The sequence below is a fragment of the Eptatretus burgeri genome, chromosome 1, assembly GCF_056783735.1.
Source record: "Eptatretus burgeri isolate ZD-2024b chromosome 1, Ebu_testis_v1, whole genome shotgun sequence".
In the NCBI taxonomy this organism is placed as follows: Eukaryota; Metazoa; Chordata; class Myxini; order Myxiniformes; family Myxinidae; genus Eptatretus; species Eptatretus burgeri.
This window is the reverse complement of record NC_140961.1, coordinates 833772-858082: the sequence shown is the minus strand read 5'-3', so window position 1 is coordinate 858082 and position 24311 is coordinate 833772. Positions and strand designations below refer to the sequence as shown.

The window sequence follows — 24311 nt, the reverse complement described above, 5'->3', positions numbered from 1 at the left end:
AAGGCCCCTCTTCCAGTAAGTTGGGATGATGCCTGTGTTCCTGTGAAAAGAAGAGCGGCACAGGTTTCTCTGGGACTGATAGGAAACCTTCCCCACCTTGTTGATTTTGGAAGAGATAGTGAAATGGCAGCAACAGAATGTGTCATTGATGAGGCCAGAGTATACTGGACTGCTCTGCATGGCCAAAAAGGGTTCAGCTGTTTGGATACCCTCAGGCAGCATATGTTTGTCTCTTCAAAATTAGACCTTAGGTCACTGCCAGCAACAGAAGATGCGTTTTACTTCCTTGTTTTAAGAGCATTGTATCAATTGCTTATCACATCTCAGTGACCGAGCACTTCCCCCAGCCACAACATTTGGCAGAACCCTTATCAATGGAAAACTGGTCCCAATTCTCATGTCTAAGCCAGCCAAGCCAAACATCGACAAAACTGTGTCTTGCATGTGCAAATTATCCAAATGTCTGAAAGGATGTTCATGCAAAAAGGCTGCTGTGCCTTGCTGAGTGGCATGCATATACCTTGGTCAGAGAGGTTCATGTGGTGGAGTTGTTTCAGAGAGTGACTCTTCCTCTGAAGAGGATGTTTAATGTCACAATATTGTGTTAATCCATTTCTAATTTTATCTTCCTTAAATCCATGGCATGTAAAAGTATGTTCTTGTTCCTGACCCCATTGGTAGTCAAGCATTTCTGAGTTACATAAATCTTTTGTTGTTTGACATATAACCTTGTCAATTGTAGGTAGGTTAAATCTACACCAATTGTGATATAGGAAATGAGCTCCTCTTTAATATGAGGGGTCATTTGTGTATATAGGTTTAGCGGTTATGATTTTAGGACAATATGAATTACCCCTACCCCCATCCTACATCTTCGCTTTTGCCAACATTTTGTTATCAGAGGGGGCTTGCAAAAGTGTTGACTGTGTTGTTGCGCAAGAGTTTCACCATTGCCAACATTGTTTTTCATATACTCAAAGGGTGTCTCTTTATGAAAATCAACACAAAAATTTTATAGCAGACCGGGCAATTTTTTTTTAATTTTGATCGGTTGGCTCCCGGACTAGTCCGGGAGCCAACCTGTGTACGAGGCTGTTTTAGGGTTGGACCTTACAGCCTCTGCTATAAAATTTTACACCCCCAGGATGTTTAGATATATGTTTGCAGTTCATGAAAACCAATGTTGGCAATTCATAAGCTCTTGCGAAAAATTTTGGCGCACGTTTTTGTTTGAGGAAGATTTGAAAAATTTGATAAAACAGCAATTGTCTATAAAATTTCTAAAAAAATTAAAAAATCACATTCATGAAAAATAAATGTGAACTAAATGTAAGAATTCAATCAGTGCATTGTAAAATGACAAAAAAAAATTGCCTTTGTGGAAGTAAACCTCGTAAAAGTACATAATTTTGTGAAAAATGCCTTAAAAATAACGTTTTTTGAAGATGGCCTTTAGAACTTTTCTTATCATAGGCAGATGCTGCATTAGAATACTAATTTCTCTTAATGTGATATGAACATGGTATCCATGGCTAATTAAAACAGCAAATTTGAGTGAGTTCTATCAATTTTTAAAGAGAAAATTAACATTTTTGTCAACCAAAGTTACCCCTACCCCCAAAATCCTCTTACTCTATTGAACACAGTTCGGTTAAGGTTTGCTGGATCCAGGTTGGGTACTTCACAGTTCACTCTTCCAAAGGAAAATTCAATGGTGTTTGGAGTGACATGGCCCTGGAGCAGACATACAACAATGAAGGGAAGACATCTCTGTTCAAAGGCATATCTCAGGCACCAGCTGCTCGAGATAAATATGTGAAGACAGCACCATTTCTCACAGCTGTATCAGAGTACATAAAGTCTATGGCTAATCTAGGCCAACAGGAATCTACTCATCATGGAGAAACACATAAGCAGGCAACAGAAGAACATATGCATGTTGAGGAGATCAAGAAAGTGATATGCCAGCAGATGATAAACCCATTCCAGTGTAACAACCAAGTGGATCTGCTCAATAGAGCAACTGGTGAGAAGGATGCTTCAAAAGACTTGGTCCATGCTCAAGCTAAGGGCATGGAAGCCATTATGAAAGCAGAAGAGGTGGTCTCTATTAAGATTGAACCACTGAAGCTGGTAACTTTCTCCTCACAGAAGAAATCAAACCCATCAAGGAAACAGAGTTTAATCAGGATCTATCAAGATGAGACTGCAACTACACGTGTGCTGTGTTTCTATCGAGATGCCGACCCAGTCACAAGACAGATTGCATTTTCCCATGAGTGGACAGACTATCCATCATCCCTGTTTGAGGTTGATCCACGCTTAGCACAGGGGTTTGTAATGCGCAAAGGCAACAAGTCTGATTTCGTGGCAGTGCTAATTGCTGAAGCTGAGCAGGATGTTGTTTTACAGCTGCCATCATTACCACAGAGTGACCTATACACAGTTTATCTGGTAGACACAATGGCATTTGTAAATAAATACCAAAAAATGGGTGCAAAAACATTTGGTGAACTTCCCCAGCTGTATCTTCGCAAGCTCCTGCAGTTGAAACCTGAAATGTGCAACTGTGTCAACATCATTGGTGATCAGTATGATTTTGATGATAGCCATACTTTGAAGGGTGATGAGCAGCAGAGGAGAAACCAGACAGACCAGGCAAGACAATTCTCACCATCCAAGAGTCTAGAAATTCCAGACTGGAATTTACTCATGAAGAATCCAAGAAATAAAGGAAATCTTCAGAACTTCATTGGCACTTCCCTTTGTGAGAGTCCTGAAGCTATTCCGGATGGAGTGACCATCATTCTTGGTGGTATGATGGAAAACAAACGTCACACTCTTTCCATCACATCAGCATCAAGTTCAGTTCTGGACTTACCTTGTGAAGAACATGAAGAGGCAGACACAAGGATTATTGCTCATCTTGCATATTGTGTGGAATGTCTTGATCACCATCGAGCTGTTGTGCATGCAACAGATACAGACATAATTATGCTGTGTATATATCACTTCTGCTGCTTGAACACATTGCAAGAACTCTGGATACAACGGCAGAATCAATACCTACCTATTCATGAGCTGGTAGAAGTGTTGAGCAAGAAGTACCAGAAAATCCTCTTGATGTCGCAGCCACACTTCTGTGCACATATGTGTTGTGTGGATGTGACACAGTGAGCTACCCATTCAGAAGGGGAAAAGAAGAGGTCAGGTCAGGTATGGGAGCATGTGCCAGAACAGCGCGTCGCTGCGTCCACTTTCTGCCGGTACTCCAGGGGCCTCCGTCTGGCCATCCCCCAGGCAGATGCCAGGCCCATCCCCATCTCCTTGAGATGATGGTCAACCTGCTGCAACCATGAGGCACGTGGTCGGCCCACTGGCCTCCTCCACTCATGAGACTCCCTCGCTGAGAGAATCTGGTGAGCAGGATCAGCGTCAGGAAAACGAGCCACATGTCCATACAGCCGCAGCTGACGCTCACGGACTATGCAGGTAACAAATCTCATCCGAGTCTCTCTCAGCAACCGCTCGTTGGACACAAAATCCGACCAGCGATAGCCAAGGATTCTTCGAAGAGATCTGGTACCAAAGGAATTAAGTCTCCGTCTCAGATCCTTGGTCAAAGTCCAAGTCTCGCACTCATAGAGCAAGACTGGAAGTACCAAGGACCTGAAGACTCGGACTTTCGTCCTCCCGCACAGGTACCGGCAGCGCCACACCCCATGATCCAGTGAATCCATGACTCCCCAGGCCCGACCCAGACGTCTATTGACCTCCGGCTCACAACCTGCGGAGACATGAATATCACTGCCAAGGTAAGTGAATCTATCCACGACCTCAACATCCTCACCACAAACAGACACAGACAGGACAGCAGCATCCAAGATGTCACCGAAAGCCTGGATCTTAGTTTTGACCCAAGAAATCCGTAATCCCAACGGCTCCGACTTCTCATTCAGCACCTCGAGGGCCCCCAAGAGGATGTCTAAAGTCTCCGCAAAGATGACTGCATCATCTTATCATGCTTTCATTCCTCATTTTTTTCCCGTCCCCTGGAGCAAACTTCCACATTCCCCAATCCCTCTCCGACCTCCAGGTCTTCAAAGCACCAATTCACCATCGTCTCATATCTTCCACCATCCAAAATCTTGATCTTTTATTCCCCCGTTAATCCACCCCAAACCCACTTTCTTTCCCTCTTTTCCTTCCCTGTACTACCATCTTGTTTACCCCGTGTACCCCACCCCACCCCACCCCACCCCTCTCCCTCCCACAGATCTCCTATTGTCTTTGTTACCCACTGTTTTGTGATTCCTTATTCCGCCCCTCTTGTCTCTTGCCTTGTTGTATGTTATGTGTGTTAGTTCTTACACGAGCCTCGACAATGTATTCAAAAATAATATTTCACCATTTAAATTTTTATAATTGATTTAGGTTGAGAGATTCCAGAGGTTATCACATGTGTGGAAATGAAATAAGCCACAAACACTGGTATCTCCGGGCGTTTATAACCGTTGTGAAGTATCCAGCAATTCAAATGTATGATGATGATGAGGCATTCGATAATATGAGTAGTGAGAGTGGAGGGAAAAAAAAATTGAGTACTTTATCATTAAGAAACTGTTGTGGCCTGTTCCAAGTCAAGGCATTGTTGAGCAGGCCAAACAAAATGGTGAATCAAGACCCCAGCAAGCTGACTGAGAGGCTGACCAAGGATGAGCCTTGACAAAGGATAACCAAGGCCCTTAATTATCTTCATAAGGGGTAATTAAATGAACCCAAGCACCCAATTTTCACTCGTGGAGTTTCCTTGGTTTGCATGCAAAGTTTAGGGCCACTAGGTTTCATGGTGTTGGAGTTATCGAGGAGACTGTGTGACACACACTGACATTTATGATCAAAGATTTCGATTCAATTGAATGCACCTCCCCTTTGGTTCGGAAGCCTTTGCTTTGCAGAACTTTATTCACCAGTTGTTAAAGATTAACTGGGTCTTCAAAAAAATTAGGAACATGAGATATTATTATTATATTATTATTATTATAACGATTATTATTATTATGTCCATTTTCCCTTTGCATCCCTATCGGAATATATAAATCGACCACCAATTTGTAAATTAAATTAACTTGATGACTTTCTGTTGGAGTAGCCAAATCTTACTTTTGTTGGACCCTGCTTTGCTTCAACGTCTCATCTGTCACCTGAAGTTGTATTTGAATCCAAGACTTCTGGAATGCCTGAGTGTTTTGATTTATTTGGTGCATCAGAGAATTGTGCAGAAGCTGCCTTTGCCTTGTGACATTTGTTGGTCATTGAGTCTGACATTTGGAGATTCCTGGCTGTGGGCATTCCCTGCAGCTGAAAACGTCCGAGCGGTGCCCCACAGTGACGTAAAATTTGGTCGGCCATGGCAATTGATCCGTGAGGCCTCTGTATTTGAGCAGGCAAGCGTTGCAACTAAAATGTCATGTCGGGGGTTCCCTCCGGAGATTTGAAGACGCTCGAGTCGCCTGTGGTTTACACACATCTCTGCAGATGTTACCCTTTTGCTATAACCTTGGGATTTATTTATTTATTTTGTAATGCTGCATCCGTTAAACATGTCTTGGAGGAATTAAATTGCAATCACCTTCGAACAATCAGTTTTAATTATTGCTCATGTCAATGAGAAATGGGGAAAATTTGGAATTGTAATCTGTTTTGATCCCTCCCATCCTCCACCCCTTCTCAACCTCTCCCTTATCCATTCCCAATAGTTGGTTCTCTTGTTTTGTTCGAAGAGAATGTGTTCGTATCATCTCAGTTATCTTTATTTGATTCTCGTTTTGTTCTGTTGAGAGAATGTGCTCATATCATCTTAGTTGTCTGTTTGGTTTATTTTTTTTACTATTATTTTTGTTTTGCAGGTGCTCTCAGGCTGTGTCTCAAGTGTGGAAGATCATGGTTACATTGTGGACATTGGAGTGAAAATTTCTGCTGTTTTTCTCAGTAAAGCCAAGTCCAAGAAATATGAGGAAAAATTCAATGGTGGTATGGTTACTCCACACGAATGTATTGCAGGCATTGGGGGTTTTTGTGGGCACATGGATTTGATTGATGCAGAGCTTCTGTGAGAGGGGGTGGGATGGGGGGGGGAGAGATGAGTATGATAACGGTGATGGGGTATTGGATGGGTTTGATAAATGGGAAGTTTACACATTGTGCCTCCAAGTGGTGGTGGTTGAGTGTAAATTGCCAGGAGAGGCATGTGGGGGAAGGATAGTGAGGTTGTAGTAAAGATCGACATAGAGATAGAGAGATTGGGCAGAGAACAGGTATGGAGGAAGTAAAAGGTGATCTTTTTGAGGCGCGTTGTCGATCCAATTTGTCGGTATGTCAGTAAATGAGTGACACACCCTTTTGTCCCATCTCTTAGTTTTGCTCATTATTTAATGTTGATGATCAGGTGAGTGTTCTCTGTTACCTTTTTGATGAGACCATGTGAGACTACCTCCATAAATTACCTGTTGCTATAGTGAGCCCCTGTTGCACTTCGTGTGAAACTGAGCCTGATGGATTGGGTCTCGTTCAGCCGTGCGTCCATCCACAACCACATCTCGGACATGTATGGACCGATTTTGTTCAAACTTGGCAGAAATACAATGCATGATGGTATACATATGCACATCATTTTGTTTCGCGATTCGATCAAAGATAGCTGACTGGCGGCCATTTAAGTTGTAAAAACCCGATGTTGAACACGTCCTCGATCATTTCTTGGACATACATTTAGTGATGTTGTTCTATTTTTTATTATTATTATTATTATTATTATTATTATTATTATTTATTTATTTTTTCGTACCTATACCATGAAGCATCTTTCCTGAAAATTAGAAAAATATTCTGATTACTCTTTTCAATTTCACCCTAACCACATTTGAAGTCCAGTTTACAAAAACCGATCAGGCAGCATTTTCATTGAATGATAATTTTCTCTTGTCCACACTCTGCAACTATCTTACACAATATAACTACGTGACACACATCATTAATATTCATGACCGAATAACCCAATTGTATGCAATCTTTCATGTCACGTGACAATTCGAGTGAGTTGCGCATTCATAAATCTTGTAAATATGGACTATCCCTTTAACTCCGTACAGCAAGATTACTAAAATCACAGGGGCTATGACATTTTATGGCTTTCTCCTTGTTATTATGAGGGTACCAAACCTTTCAGGCTGGGTAACCTTTTGTTTTTGTTCTGTTTATTCTTGTGCATTATTAGCCCACGCTCGCAAAGTGAAAAATGAGGTTAACTAGAACGGGCACTCATAGAGCGCATACCTTCGCTGCCACTACTTTTTTTGTTCTTGGTATGAGTGTGGGGAACTGGTTTCATATGAATGGTCTTATGACACAAACCACATATCTATAATGTCATGACCCCCCCCCGACTTTCGGGGGCTACGGACTAAACAACAATCAACTCACGTCGTTTTGGCGAGTCTTCACTCGCAAGCTCGGTGAATACAACGTTTCAACAAGAGAAGGTAATCTCGTTTGATGCTGGTTTCATGCAAATCGAATAAGAATTGACTGAGTTATGCCGAAAACCGCATATTTTTCAAGGGCGTGACCCTCCCCCCTGACATTTTACCCCAACCAGTGACATGTGTTATGACGTCATTGTGTCACAAGATTGGGCATTAAATTCTGAACATTTTGGTGCTGGGTTCATGTAAAGCGGACAAGAATTGACCGCGTTATGACAAAAACCGCATATTTTTCAAGGTCGTGACCCCCCTGACCTTTTACCCCTAACAGGTAACACGAGTATGGGCATCATTGTGTCATATTGCATATCACAAGATGAGGCGTTGAATTCTGAACATTTTGGCGTTAGTTGCATGCAAATTGAATAAAAATTGACCGTGTTATTGTAAAAAGACGATTTTGACCTTTTCGTGACCTTGACCTTGATCTTTGACCCGAACGATCCCAAAATCTAATCTAATTAGCTTCCTGGCTAATAACCAATCATCCCACCAAATTTCATGCAATTCGGTTTCATACTCTTTGAGTTATACGAATCACAAGATTACAAACAAATAAATAAATAAATAAATAAATACACGCCGACCAAAACATAACCTTTCGCAGAATGCGAAGGTAACAATCGGTTGTGTACATGCATACGTGTGTGCATTTTGTTATTCCCTTTTCTCTGGAACTGATAATCAGATTGACATAAATTTTTCACCATTTGTGCAATTACTCGTGTCAAATATTTTAATGATAATAATTATGACATCATAGGTCATGTGGTGTGGTAGCCATGTTAGAAAAAAGTCAAAGCATTGGACCTCTATCTCAAACCGCTCCATGGAAAAATTTGAAACTCTGCACATGGCAATTTTTTTATTTGTTTTTCAAGAAGTTAAGGGGTGCCAATTTTTTTTAAACAAATTAATCACACATGTTCTCATTATCTTATATATTTTTGTTTTCAAGGAACACAAAAAGCTTCCCTTTCTGAGGGGTTTTAACCGATCTATGGAGGGCGCCCCTTTATATGAACTTTTCTCGAGCATTACTTGGTTCCTCCTCAGAACACCAGGGTAGTTCAGCGCGCGCGCGCGCGCACACACACACACACACACACACACACACACACACACACACACACACACACACACACACACACACACACACACACACACACACACACACACACACACACACACACACACACACACACACACACACACACACACACACGTTTTCTTTGACTGTGCCATATTTTCTATCGTCCTGCATTTCCCACAAGCGATGAAATGTTCCTTCTTTTGTATGGTCTGCCACACTGCACATACCATATACAGGAGCATTTTCTACGCCCCTGGCATTTTCCCCGAGAATGGAACGGTTTCTCTGTATTACATACGGTATTCCATGTTCACAGTTTTCTTCTACAATTCGAGCACCTGAAAAACCAATGTTTTATTCCCAAGTCCACTTTTACGGTGTCCCTAATTTATTCGATGTTCCTTATTATGTGGCTGCGGGTAACATCAAAGTCTCAACAAGTGTCCCTCGATTCATATTCAACATTTCATGAACTTTCATCCAACAGTTCATAAGTTACGGGTTCTCGTGTTTCACAATTTTACTACTGCAGTCAATGTTTTACGTCCAACTTTTTGGGGTTCGCCCCTTTGAAGGGGCTGTCACATGTTGACGATTTAGCCAGCGTATGCCGATGTATGAAAAATTTGTCTAAAACGCTGGCACACGTCGAATACGTTATGGGTAAGTTTTGTATACGTTAAGAGCACGATGAAGCACGCTGGCATACATCGTAGTACGCCGAACTCGTCGACAAATTTTAACATGCTCAAAATTTTTCGACGTATGCCAGTGTATGACTCGCACGTTCCTCATACGCCGGCCATAAGTTGTAGGCACGTTACGCGATCGTTGACACTCGTCGACGCACGTTACTTGAAAGTTACTCATAAGTCGAAACACGTCGAGGTAATGTTTAGCGTACCCGAAACTTATTTCTAACCTATGAGTAACGTGCTTTTAACCTATGTGTAACGTATCTCCAATGCATATTGACGTATGTAGACGTATTTGACGTCTTCCGGACGACCACAGAACTTACTGAACGTGTTTCTAACTTACAGCTACCGTATAATGGCGTATTGGCAGCGTTTAGGGGAATTGGTATATAATAATGGGCTTCACAGGAGGAACCCGTCAGTAGAAAAACCTACTACTGACATGGACCTACTACTACTACTACCACTACTACTACAACTAGTAATGACACGCTCACCTACTACTACTACTACTACTGATACTACTGACATGGACATGTACTCACCATGGAGTCTGAAACACTGACGGGTTCCTCCTGTGAAGCCCATTTTTATATACCAATTCCCCTAAACGCTGCCAATATGCCATTATACGGTAGGTATAAGTTAGAAACACGTTCAGTAAGTTCTGTGGTCGTCTGTCAAGACGTCAATCAAATACGTCTACAATATACACACGTCAATGTGCGTTGGAGATACGTTACACATAGGTTCAAAGCACGTTACTCATAGGTTAGAAATAAGTTTCGGGTACGCTAAACATTACCTCGACGTGTTTCGACTAATGAGTAACTTACCAGTAACGTGTCAACGATTGCATAACGTGCCTACAACTTATGGCCAGCATATGCGGAATGTGTGAGACATACGCTGGCATACGTAGAAAAATTTTGAGCATGCTTAAAATTTGTCGACGTGCTCGGCGTACTACGACATATGCCAGCGCGCTTCAGCGTGCTCTTAACGTATACAAAACTTACCCATAACGTATTTGACGTGTGCCAGCGTATTCGGCAAATTTTTCATACGTCGGCATACGCTGGCTAAAACGTCAAGGTGTGACAGGGCCTTGACACTTCGATGTCTAGTGCGGCTATGATTTGAATCGTCGAGCGGCAGCCTTTTAATAGGCTACGCCACGTGATCGTCGGCGATACGCTGCCACGCTATGCATACGTTAGATTATATTATCGTTGGGCATACGTTGTGAACGCCGACAACACACTAAGCATTCGTTGGTATAAGCTATCTATAACAGTGGTTCTCAACCTTTTGGAGCCGCAGCCCCCCCAAAAATTTAAGTTGGGGGTTCGCGACCCCCCTCCCGACTCACACTTGAAACGCTGCAGTGACGTCACGGAGCGCATAAAAAAATCCACAGTGCCTGGAGCACATTGGTCAACGCCTAGGTACTGCAAGCTGTTAAAACTAAACAGAACTAAACTAAACTAAACTGGCATCACAAATTAATTATTTACACTCTGATGTATAACAGTAAAAACAGCCAGCCACATTCATAAAACTGCTTCTGTAATTGCAAAGAGCGTTCTGTAGCCTATTTATGCACACGACACAGACTGGAAGATTGAGCGACCCTCTGCTGCAGACGGAGGTTACTATCACACATGACAGCTACCTGACGTACACAAACCTTGCATTACTGACCAAATATATTGTTACGAATTTGCGCCCGCCGGCATGCGAACAACCGCTTTTCACTAATAGTAGCCGCTCGCCCACCGGACGGACAATTCAGTCGTGACCTTCCGGAACAATGCCGGAACCCTGTCACGGGTGGGTCTTCAACCCCATCATGGTCTCGCCAATTTTCTACCCACGCAAAATAGGGTCAGTCGCCGAATCTCGATATACCTAAGTACCTGCGCGGGTTGCCTACCGGGAGACCGTACCCCGGCGCAGGTCGGCTTGGACACGAACCGCTCAAGTGGTCTTTTCCGTTCTGCAGTGATAACCGAGCGGGTATTATCGCCCGACCTCACCGGATCCGATTCTATTTAACGGGTATTTAAAACCCAACTATTATTCCGAGATGCAATATGGCGATTCAATGGGGGAAAAGACACGACGAACGGGTTACATTCACACAAGCTCATTTATTTTACACAGCACACATATACAGCCATGCAATCATGCAGGTATGGAAGCAAATAAAGCGAAAGCACCACGACCGACTATAAGCAATTTATGTACAGCCACTTAACAGTTTTACTTCACAAGACACGGCGCCACAACATGTATTCGAAAGCAAAACCCAAGGAAAATAAAAGACTACCCCCACAGACAGGGGAGTCAGACAGGGTCCGTAGACCTTTATGGCGTGGGACTTGGCAGACCGAACGAATCCCACGAGACTGTTGCCGGTTACCTGCACCCTCGTGGTGCGATGGTGGGCGAGTCGCGACGTCTATCCCCCACGGCAGCTAGGACAGCCGCGGCTGAGCTCGGCCTTCCACGGAGCCAGCGAGCTCTCTCCGGCGCCTCCCGTCCGCGTCCCTGGTGCCACGCCCGGACTCCCCACCGACTGCGAGCTCCGACGACTCGACCCGAACCACCGAACCCAAGACTCTCCGAAGACCAAGCCGACAAAGGAGAAGAAGCCCCACGCACCACCGAAAACCACCACGGAGAAGAAGACAAAACAAAGTCCCCGACAAAAAACACACACGAAGGAGAAGAAGGCCCCGAGCTGGCGTCCTTCGCCGCCTTATATCCCCCAGTTCCAACGCCTCGCCCCTCCCCTTTTATCGCTCCACCCACCTTGCAGCTCCTGCAGGAAGCTTCCAGAAAAGGGGCGTGCCCTCTCGCCCCCCTCCCCGCACGCCTCACGGGGGCCGAGAGAATCCTTCTTGGCACAGGTCCAGGGAGATTCATTCCCCCAAAATCAGTCCCCCACCTTTTTCACCTTTGACCTCTGGCTCAAATCGCACCTCCCCCATACCAAAGCGTGGGAAAAGCATTAGGGAAAATCCGCATGCCATCGGTAGAGAGTTGTGGTTTGGTTTGTGGAGAAGGGGATCGGCAGTTGGCATCGCGGGGAAGGTAGTCAGGTGGTTGAAATGTGGTTGATGCGATCATGGATGTTGTGATGGTGGCATTGTAAAGGTGGTTGTGGTGGTTTGAGGCGATCATGGTTGTTGTGATGGTGGCGTTGTAAAGGTGGTTGTGGTGGTTTGAGGCGATCATGGTTGTTGTGATTTGAGGCCGTTGAAATGTGGTTGTTGGTCCAAAATAACGATAGTAGAGAAAAACGGCTATCTCAAAGGATCACAGCCCTGTGACACGAATAAATTCCCATTAAACAATGGTGGGGAAATCTAACTGAACACAGACTTATCGATCTCACTGAACTGTGGACCTTTATGGTGTTCTGCGAATTTCCACAGCCGTAACAATATACAAAAAAAAAAAAAATCAATTTGGCTTTAAGTGCAGTTTTAAATTTTATTCAAGATCTGACAGCACAACTCATTGTGAAGGAGGCAACAGGACTGCTTTACAAGCTGATGGCAATAGGCTATTATCATTCATTCTCATATAGCTGGGCCTGCAAAACAGCTTTAACCACAGTCCAAATACCTTTCAGTGTCCCTACAGGCTTATTATTCTAAGTTCATTCACAGTTCTTATAACAGTTATGCCCGTTGTAGGCTTGTAGCCTATTATCATTCATCTCATTTTGCATTTTCCCCTTTATAACAACAATTGTCAATGGGTTTTCAGTTTCATTTTTTTTCAGATTGAACACAATAATTCAGATAATACTGACTCACAATAATTGAACACAATAATTCAGATAATACTGACTCACAATAATTGAACACAATAACACACAATAACTCTTTTTTTTAACAGTTACATCTGTAAAGGCAGGCACAGGCTTGTATTGTCAGATTGTATTTTCTTACTCATTTTAGTGGGATGGCTGGGCCTGTTTCTTTGAACAAAGCAGCTGTATTCTTGGTTTTAAGCTGGAGACTGCAACACGAAGATCATCCTCAACTCTTATGAGCCGTGATCCGTTGTTTCGTCAATTTGGAGGGAAAATCTTCCACTTTTCTTCACTCGATCAATGAGCTGCTCTTTAATGTCGTTGGCCATTTCACCAATGCGCCTCGCCATTGTGTCATTAGACAGTGGAATAGTCTCAAGTGTGCTAGCTATTTTTTCACCATGCATAGCTCTGGTCATTGCAATCGCTGCTGGGCGGATCAGGCTCTCTGCAATAGTATGGGACTTTTTGGATTGAGCAACAAGGTATGCCACTTGATGTGAAGCCAACAGGGCTTTGACAGGGATTGTAGAGTGCTCACCTACAGTTGAATTTTTGCTCTGTAGTTCTCCCTCCTTACGACGAAAAAAATCTAATGGTTTATCAATGTAGGATGGGTGTTTGGTTTGTAAATGTCTCTTCAATTTCACTGGTTTCAAGCTTTTGTGAGCAAGCACTTCTGAACACAGAATACTCTGTGGATATTCCACTTCATTTTTGGTTAGGCATGTGAATCCGTACTGCAGAAAGTCAGTCTGATATTTCCGACGCTTGTTGGAGGCCAAATCTGCCACCGGCGCCTTACGTTTTTCAGTTGAACTTGTAACAGTTGGCCCACCTTCACATGTGTCTTCTTTGTCTGCATCTTGAGCTGGCAGACGTTTTTTGACAAGCCACAGATTCATATTCAGCCACCTTGCAGTAGTTAGCTCGCGCTAACATTGACTTTCAGCACCCGCCACTGTGCTGCTCGCTATCTCTATCTCTATCTCTATCTCTATCTCTATCTCTATCTCTATCTCTATCTCTATCTCTATCTCTATCTCTATCTCTATCTCTATCTCTATCTCTTTCTCCACACACACTAATTTTACTTGCTGCTCAAATCTGTTTCATAATGACTACATTATAACATTGGTATGGGAGATTTAATTGAAAAATCATTTTCAAAAAATATTTATGAATTTCTTCATTATATATTTGCTTTGACAACCTTCCCGCGACCCTCTGGTTGAGAACCATTGATCTATAAGTTATCGAAACGTTCTGTGTACGTTACTAATACATTATGCATATGTCCAACTCGTTATGAATACGCCAAAAACTAAAAAAAAAAAACATCAATAGTTCAGCGTACGCTAGCGTTTTACATACATTTTGATATGTTGCCATACGCTTGCTAAAACGTTAAGGTGTGACAGCCCCTTGAGCAAAAACTCGTAAAAAAGCAAACATTATGGCACTTAGGTGGAATTTGTTTGGAAAGCCATGAATTGGACATATTGGCCGATGTATATTCCAAGTTTCAGCTCGTTTCAATGTATAGCCTTTGAGATATGAGCACCAACACATTACGGACAGACAGACACCAAAGTGAGTTTTTAGGGTTGTCGTTAAAAACTCAAGAATGTGGAAATGGACGTTGCTGAAATTTGGAACATATTACCTCGACATACAAAGGATTTATTTCTGAAATCTCCAGCCGATTTCGTCCTGAAAAAGCCAAGAAATGAGTTTTCAGTCCCTGTGTTGAAGTTGCACACTGAGAAATGGTCCCATACAAGCCAGTAGGCGACATGGATGGTCGCTATATAATTGCATACTAGTCAGACAGTTTTTGACGGATCGGGCTGAAAATTTTTGACTAAGAGGTTGATTATAGTGCGCATAAAAGCGTGGAAGCCGATTTTTGATTTTCAAAAAAATATATATATATATATTTCGGTTTTTTTCAAAAATTTCAAAGTCCCGTTGCTACGCAACGGTGGCATCCATGGCAACGGTGCTCAAAAGCGTACAACTAGATCCTGGTATGAACCTACCAGTCAAGTTTCAACAAAATCGGTTGACTCCTCTGGCTTCCAGAGCTGTCCATTACATACATACAGACAGACAGACGGAAAACCTGAGAATAACGGTAGTCTTGCGACCACCCAATAAATGGAGGGGTGCTTTGCACCTCCCTTGATTAAAGACGACGTCATAGGTCACGTGGTTTGAAATTTCCTCCTGTTGGACAAGGGATGCTTGGGCCCCTGCATCACTGATCACAAATTTAATCATTAGGGTACCAAGCCTTTAAGGTTTGGTAACCTGTTGTTTCTCTTCTGTTTATTATTAGCTCACCTTGACTTTAGTCAGGTGAGCTTTTGCGACCGAGCAGTGTCTGTAGGTGTCGGTCAGTCCGTAAACAGTTCAGTCATTTTCTCTTGAACCAAACACATGGTTTTGATGAAACTTGGCCACAAGCTTCATATCAAATGCCAAACGAAGGCATATTGACTGCACTAACACACCAAATTCTGTACTCATTAATGGGGTCGATGGTGGTGGGGGGAAGGGGGGGTGTTTGATTGCCCAAAATAGGTATTTGCTCTCTCAAAAACTACACACATGATTTCGATGAAACTTGACCACAACCTTCATCACCCATCATGTACCAAAGTGTATTGACTGTATCAAAATCTATGCTCAGTAAGGGAGTCTGCTGGGAGTGGGGGGGGGAGGGGGGTTCTGACCCCCCCCAAAATGTTTTGCTTCATACCTGACAACCTAAAACAGGTATTTGCTCTTCTCTGAACGACGCGCACACAATTTCAACGAAACTTGACCACAACCGACATCACCCGTGATGTACCAAAGATTGTTCACGACATTAAAAAAATTGGGGTCTAAGCGGGTCTGCAGAGGGGTTTGAGTGACTCTTGCTCCTGATCCAGGTGAGCTTCAGGACAGGCAGTCCTATTTTTTTTTATTCCGCCATCAATTTTTGGGTTTATTCCCTTTTAAATTCATTTTCCCTGCAACTGCATGTCGGATTTACACAAAAGTTTCACCATAGGTGCGACTATTCATATTACTCCCAATGCTTGAAATATTCACCATCGGTGCGATTGTTCATATTGTGGTGCGAACTTTTATTACTTTGTGTTTGGGTTATTTAAATACCAATTCAATTGATACCAATGATGTCCCCGGTAAAAATGGTCAACTTGCGTACGTAATAAATAGATTTAACACTTCGTGTTAATCGGTCCGTAACTCGTCAACCCTGTGTTGTAACAAAGCATGGTTGTATCAAAGCCGGACGTGTTGGTACCCCGTCATCACTGCAAGCAGTTATAAAGTGACAGTTCTAGTTTGTTACTTACGAAATCTTTAGATATATCTATATCCCCTTTCAGCACCCGCCTCTATCTCTATATATATATCTAACAAAGATATATATATATCTTTAGATTTCGTAAGTATATTGATGGACTTCCGTTTCTGTTTGTTTGTTTGTTTGTAGGCACGATAACTCGAGAACGGAAGAAGCTACCAATGTCAAATTACACCACGTGATTCAGGAGGGTGATGGCTAGCGCTGATTAGATTTTGGTCAAAGGTCAAGGTCACAGTGAGGTCAAACATAATTCCGTAAATTCACGTGGAGAAATGGAGTATTTTTGCTTCGCTCGACGTTACGAGTTCGTTTTAACTTTGATTTTAATTTTGTCTTCGGTTTTTAGAATCGCTTAGGATGCTTAAAACTTGGTTGTTGAAATTCTGGTAAAAATCGGATGTTTTGGAGACGTTTTAAGATTGTATAAAAAATATTTCACTCGTCGCGTCACGGGTCGTCCCATGATGCAGTGCGCTCGAGCAGACGCATCGTTGAGTCGCGTTAAGGTTTTGCGTGCGCGCGCTGACGGTGTTTTCGATAAAGATTGTGTTTAAAAGTAATTTTTTATCCCAATAAAGGTTATCGTCGCATGCCTGACTCGCTAAGCCGTCGAATTATGTAAAGATTGTTGGTGGATGGTCGAATATTACGGTTTTGTTACTTTGATAAAATAATATAAAATAATTGCGTGGAGAAATTTAGATTTTTGCTTTGGTCGATGTTACGATTTTTGATGGTTTGGTACAGAATCATCGTTGAAACTTCTGGTTTGCGTCGCTACCTTCTCTAGAGACAGCTTTTATTAGACAAGGTCAGAGGTCAAGTTGACGATTTCGTAAGTACCAGTCTATGACTGCTTGTTTGTTTGTTTGTCGGCACGATGACTCGAGAACGGAAGAAGCTACCAATGTCAAATTACACCACGTGATTCAGGAGGGCGATGGCTTGCGCTGCTTAGATTTTGGTCAAAATCGGTCAAAGGTCAAGGTCACAGTGAGGTCAAACATAATTCTGTAAATTAATGTGGAGAAATGGAGTATTTTTGCTTCGCTTGACGTTACGAGTTCGTTTTAACTTCGATTTTAATTTTGTCTTCGGTTTTTGCGATCGCGTAGGACGCTTAAAACTCGGTTGTCGAAATTCTGGTAAAAATCGGATGTTTTGGAGACGTTTTAAGATTGTATAAAAAATATTTCACTCGACGCGTGACGGGTCGTCCCATGATGCAGTGCGCTCGAGCAGACGCTTTCGTTGAGCCACGTTAAGGTTTTGCGTGTGCACGCTGACGGTGTTTTCGATAAAGATGGTGTTTAAAAGTAATTTTTTTTATCCCAATAAAGGTTATCATCGCATGCCTGACTCGCTGAGCCGTCGGATTATGTAAAGATTGTTGGTGGATGGCCGAATATTACGGTTTTGTGACTTTCATAAATTAATATTAAATAAATGCGTGGAGAAATGGAGATTTTTGCTTCGCTCGACGTTACGAGTTCGTTTTAACTTCGATTTTAATTTTGTCTTCGGTTTTTGCGATCGCTTCGGACGCTTAAAACTCGGTTGTCGAAATTCTGGTAAAAATCGGATGTTTTGGAGACGTTTTAAGATTGTATAAAAAATATTTCACTCGACGCATCACGGGTCTTCCCATGATGCAGTGCGCTCGAGCAGACGCGTCGTTGAGTCACGTTAAGGTTTTGCGTGTGCGCGCTGACGGTGTTTTCGATAAAGGTGGTGTTTAAAAGTAATTTTTAATCCCAATAAAGGTTATCGTCGCATGCCTGACTCGCTAAGCCGTCGGAATATGTAAAGATTGTTGGTGGATGGCCGAATATTATGGTTTTGTGACTTTGATAAAATAATATAAAATAATTGCGTGGAGAAATGGAGATTTTTGCTTCGGTCGACGTTACGATTTTTGATGGTTTGGTACAGAATCATCGTAGAAACTTCTGGTTTGCGTCGCTACCTTCTCTGGAGACAGCTTTTATTCGACAAGGTCAGAGGTCAAGTTGACTATTTCGTAAGTACCAGTCTATCATTGCTTGTTTGTTTGTTTGTTTGTAGGCACTATAACTCGAGACGGAAGAAGCTACCAATGTCAAATTACACCATGTGATTCAGGAGGGTGATGGCTAGTGCTGATTAGATTTTGGTCAAAATCGGTCAAAGGTCAAGGTCACAGTGAGGTCAAATATTCGATTTTTGATGGTTTGGTACAGATAACTCGAGAACGGAAGAAGCTACCAATGTCAAATTACACCACGTGATTCAGGAGGGTGATGGCTAGTGCTGATTAGATTTTGGTCAAAATCGGTCAAAGGTCAAGGTCACAGTGAGGTCAAACATCCAAAACATTCGATTTTTGATGGTTTGGTACAGAATCATCGTAGAAACTTCTGGTTTGCGTCGCTACCTTCTCTCGAGATAGCTTTTATTAGACAAGTTCAGAGGTCAAGTTGTCGATTTCGTAAGTACCAGTCTATGACTGCTTGTTACTAGATTTCTTAAGCATATTGATGACTTCCGTTTCTGTTTGTTTGTTTGTTTGGAGGCACGAGAACTCGAGAACGGAAGAAGCTACCAATGTCAAATTACACCACGTGATTCAGGAGGGTGATGGCTAGTGCTGCTTAGATTTTGGTCAAAATCGGTCAAAGGTCAAGGTCACAGTGAGGTCAAATATTCGATTTTGATGGTTTGGTACAGATAACTCGAGAGCGGAAGAACCTACCAATGTCAAATTACACCACGTGATTCAGGAGGGTGATGGCTAGTGCTACTTAGATTTTGGTCAAAATCGGTCAAAGGTCAAGGTCACAGTGGGGTCAAAAATTCAATTTTTGATGGTTTGGTACAGATTCATGGTAGAAACTTCTGGTTTGCGTCACTACCTTCTCCAGAGACAGCTTTTATTAGACAAAGTCAGAGGTCAAGTTGACGATTTCGTAAGTACCAGTCTATGACTGCTTGTTTGTTTGTTTGTGGACACGATAACTCGAGAATGGAAGGAGCTGCCAATGTCAAATTACACCACGTGATTCAGGAGTGTGATGGCCAGTGCTGATGAGATTTTGGTCAAAATCGGTCAAAGGTCAAGGTCACAGTGAGGTCAAATATTCGATTTTTGATGGTTTGGTACAGATAACTCGAGAACGGAAGAAGCTACCAATGTCAAATTACACCACGTGATTCAGGAGGGTGGTGGCTAGCGCTGATTAGATTTTGGTCAAAATCGGTCAAAGGTCAAGGTCACAGTGAGGTCAAACATCCAAAACATTCGATTTTTGATGGTTTGGTAGAGAATCATCGTAGAAACTTCTGGTTTGCGTCGCTACCTTTTCTTGAGACAGCTTTGATTAGACAAGGTCAGAGGTCAAGTTGACGATTTCGTAAGTACCAGTCTATGACTGCTTGTTTGTTTGTTTGTCTGTTCGCAACTTTACGGCAAAACGGCTTTAGCAAACACTATCAAATTTAATCCACAGGTGGGCAATGAACCTTGGACGACCCCATTAACTTTTGGGTCCAATTGGATCGAAGGTCAAGGCCAAGGTCACGAAAAGATCAAAATCGTTTTTCGCTCATAACTTCGTCAAAAATGATCTGATTTACTTCAAACTAAGGTTATAGTGAACCTTCTTCTATTTGTCACTTATAATCCTACCCATTCCTATAGTGAAAAAGGCATATTTGTGAAGATCAGTAGGGTCCGAAGTTTTGGGGGTCATGGTCATCGGTCAAAATTACAAATTTTCCATTAAAAATCAAAAAGGTTAGGAATATGCGTGTTTGCTGTGGAAGACATATCAAGTCCTTTATTGGCTTTCATTTGACACCATGACCTTTGACCTTACGTGGCCTTGAAAGGTCAAAATCATTTTACGGTCATAACTTCATCAAAAATGGTTTAATTGACTTCAAACTAAGACTAAAATATTCCTTATTCTATTCCTTATAATCAACATTCACGTTAAGGATGTATCAACTTTAAATTTGATCCACAAAATAACTTTATGCCTTAAATGGGTGAGATTTGTTGTGCATGGCACCACTTGTTATTATTATTATTTGCTCATCTGGAATTTGAATTCCAGATAAGGTATTATCGTGCACCGTCTATCCGTCTCCTTTTTTCAACTTCTCTGGCCAACTCGCTTGGCCAATCCGGTTGAAATTTGGCAGCAACTTTCCTCTCCTGACTGGTAATAGGAATTTCAAAGTTCGTTCCAGTCACGTGATTTTAAGTAGGTCAAAATGGCCGACTTAGTAAATTTCTTCAAAAATCTTCTTCTCCAGACCCACCAGTCAGAATGCTACCAAATTTGGGTTACAAAGTTATGCCAGGGTAGGGATGTTAAATTGAGGTTATCATGCTGATCACATGACTGGAAGGGTGTCAGAATGGCCAACTTGGTCAATTTTTGGGAAAATCTCTCAAATTCCTTCCAAAATCTTATTCTCCAGCCCTACCAGAATGCGACCAAATTTTGGTTGCAACATTAGGATAGGGTCATGGCGTTAAATTGCGGAGGTCATATGGATCACGTGACCACCCAGAAGTGTCAAAATGGTGGACTTAGCAATTTTTTTGAAAAATCGTGTAAGTTCCTTCAAAAATCTTCCTCTCCAGACCCACCAGTTAGAATGCTACCAAATTTGGGTTATAACATTAGGCCAGGGCCCAGATAAGCTACAGGTCTCGTGGTCCTATTTTTATTATCAATTAAACCAGATACAGTATTGTTTTACTCGTATTATCCAATAACAAAATTTGTGGCTATAGTTTCTTGGATAAAAGAACAAGACATGCCTTCCAGACTTCCTTTCCTTTATTAATTCGTGGATTTCCTTTAATTATTTACATTGTACCTCAAAATATGTTTGAATTTAGATGAGTTTAATTTGCCTTCCCACTGATGCCATGCTAGTAGTAACAAGAGCTGTTCTGGAGTGATTTTCTGCGATTGGTAAATAAACAAAAATTGTGATTTTTTTTTTTTCTCAAAACCCTCTTTAATGGACTTTATTTTCTCGTATCATCATTTCAAAGTAAACAACATGGATATCGTTTGGAATATGCAAATTGGCAAGTTTTATTGCTTGAGTTAAAGAAGACATTCATCTCGGATCTTGTGCATGTCAATCGGTCCCAGAATCCAATTCCCACCCTCAGGCAAATCATCGAAATAGAACTTGTGCAAGTTTAATGAGAAACCCTACCACCATCTTGGTCTCCTTGTGTAATTTGTGATGGTCCCTTAATGAGTCAGATAAGCAGTGCTGCCTTCATTCTTGTAAGCTTATGAAAATAGTTTGGACTGCCTGAACTTGATGAACCGCATCGAGTGTCACTTGGTTTACCCACAAGTCCTACCCTGCTCTTATTGGCATGCCATCTTGTACTCTTTGATATGATGCAAAATGTTTTTGTTTTTTTTAAACAAGCCAAAGGCTTTGTTCATTTATAAAAACTCAGTACCATGGAGGAAGTGAACAGGTGGTTTTACTGACTTATTGGCTTATATTGCTTTCCAGGTAGGGAGCTTGCCATTGGACAGCCAGTATTTTGTGTTGTGGAAGCGGTGAAGGCTGGTGGTCGCATGGTGCAGCTCTCGGCTGAGTTGCCGGTTTTGCTTCGAGCTCTGGCCACTGTTAACCAAGGCTGGACTTTGTACACCCTCCTGCCTGGTCTTGTCGTTGAGGCTTCCGTAACAAAGGTGGCACCTGCTGCTGCTGCTGCTGCTGCTGCTGTTTCTACTATAACACAACATGCTTTCATGCCCATGCTTGTACTTTGCACAGTATCTCACACGATGGACATATTGAGCAGATTAATAGAACAACATTGTGATTAAAGCTCGAAAGGTTTGACCTCCCAGCTATTGTATCATGTAGCGATGAATAGACGAAGTTACCATGGCGTCGTGTCTTCTTGTGATTGTAAGGTAACCAGGAATGCTGTGATGCTGGAGTTTTTGTCATCATTTGAAGGCATTGTGGATTTGATGCATCTGACCTCGACTACGGGTCCAAGCGTAGGGGATAAGGTTCGTGGAACATTGTCCTTTCCATTGACTTGGTTGGTCGGGTGTGTATAAATATCTGTAAATTGTCGAATTGGCTTTTGACTCAGCTGGCACAAGCGAGCTTGCTAGTCATGGTATAAATCAATAAATAGACTTTTGGTTCTTCTTGCTGAAACATGAAATTTGAGATTTTGCGTGTGTACCTGGAAGCAAAATGATTTATGATGGATGTTATGTTGGGAAAGCCTGTCTACTTAAAGGGCAGGAATAGTTCGTTATCTTTCCTTCCCTCTTCATCGTCCTCCTCCTCCTCCTCTTCTTGTGTTAATATTTCTCTTGTTTATCCACAATTCCTTCCAGTAATGGGTTTTTGGTTCTCTCGGGGGAGTCTCTGCTGACTCTCAAAGTTAGGTTTCCGGTCGTTATCTGTCCCGTTTTATCTGTTTATTTTCTCACCTCCATGTTACTATGTGTTCCTAGTTCGGTTTTGTTTCAAAAATCGTGCTATTTTGCGAGTTTTCGTCGACCTTGTCTTACCGGGTTCCTTGAGGCCAACCCGTTTTTCCCGTGAAGGTGTACGGTCGTTTTTATTTGTATTCTCTCCCTATTACCATCGTTTCCTATTTTACCCACTTCTCCCCCCCCATCTCTCCTTCCCAACTACACCCTCTTTTTCTTGTCATAAAATTAAAAAAAATATATAACAAAAAAAACAAAACCCTTTCTCCCTCCATACACACGAGTACCGATTCTTCTTGTTCTTGTTCTTCTTGTTGTTCTTCTGGTTGTTCCAATTCCAATTCTTCTGTTGTTATTCATGCCCCCCCCCAGCACACCATCTTCGTTCTATTTGAGCTGACCCACTCTCACCATTACCATCACGATTTCTTCCTTCAACCTACCATTCCCGAATCTTACCTAATCTTCAAAAATTCATGAAAAATTAGTAATTTTCCACATATCCTTTCTATCTATACACCTCCTGTAACCACGTGTCTCTCCACCCTCTTCCTGATACTTTTCATCGATCCAACAGCTTCACTCTACTTTTACCGTTACAAATTCACCATACACCTCCACGATTTTATTTCAACTTTCCCTTTTCCGAATCTTATGCAATCTTTATCAAATAATGGTAATAAAAACAATCTCTTATAATACTTATCTTCCTCTTTCACACGTGTGGTTCTCATTGCTGTATCATAATTCATGACTCTTCCTATTCCAAAAGGCTGCTCTCAATTCGACCTTTCATTCATACCTTGCCTAAAAATTCCATCTGTTACGACGTCTCTTTTCTCCATTCTCTTAATTCGCCTTTATTGCGTCAATCAAGAAATGTCTTTAATCGCATCTCAGAACAAAAAAAATTAAAACCGTTTGCTCGAAGTGTTCACTTTCCATCAAGCATTCTTTTTCTCCAACTACAGTGCCAATTCACTCCTCTCACCCCTCCATCTCAAAGCGACCATCACACTCTTCTCCCTCCAAGCCTCCTCCTCACCTTTCTCAAAAACTCCCCCCCTCACCTTTCTCAAAAACTCCCCCTCACCTTTCTCAAAAACTCCCCCTCACCTTTCTCAAAAACTCCCCCTCACCTTTCTCAAAAACTCCCCCTCACCTTTCTCAAAAACTCCCCCTCACCTTTCTCAAAACTCCCCCTCACCTTTCTCAAAAACTCCCCCTCACCTTTCTCAAAAACTCCCCTCACCTTTCTAAAAAACTCCCCTCAACTT

The 24311-nt window shown here is 42.1% G+C and overlaps 1 protein-coding gene across 3 annotated transcripts in view; it reads left to right on the top strand.

The window, feature by feature from the left end:
* Window positions 1-24311, top strand: part of PDCD11 (programmed cell death 11) — a 124606-nt gene that overhangs the window by 25457 nt on the left and 74838 nt on the right. For all 3 annotated transcript variants that reach the window (XR_015055180.1, XM_085870109.1, XM_085870119.1), the window contains exons 6-8: window positions 5910-6033; window positions 22085-22266; window positions 22495-22596. Coding sequence is in view for 2 of the 3 variants with exons in the window: in XM_085870109.1 (XP_085726235.1) it covers window positions 5910-6033; window positions 22085-22266; window positions 22495-22596 (408 nt within the window). In the remaining variant the exon portion in view is untranslated. The remainder of the gene's footprint in view (window positions 1-5909; window positions 6034-22084; window positions 22267-22494; window positions 22597-24311) is intronic.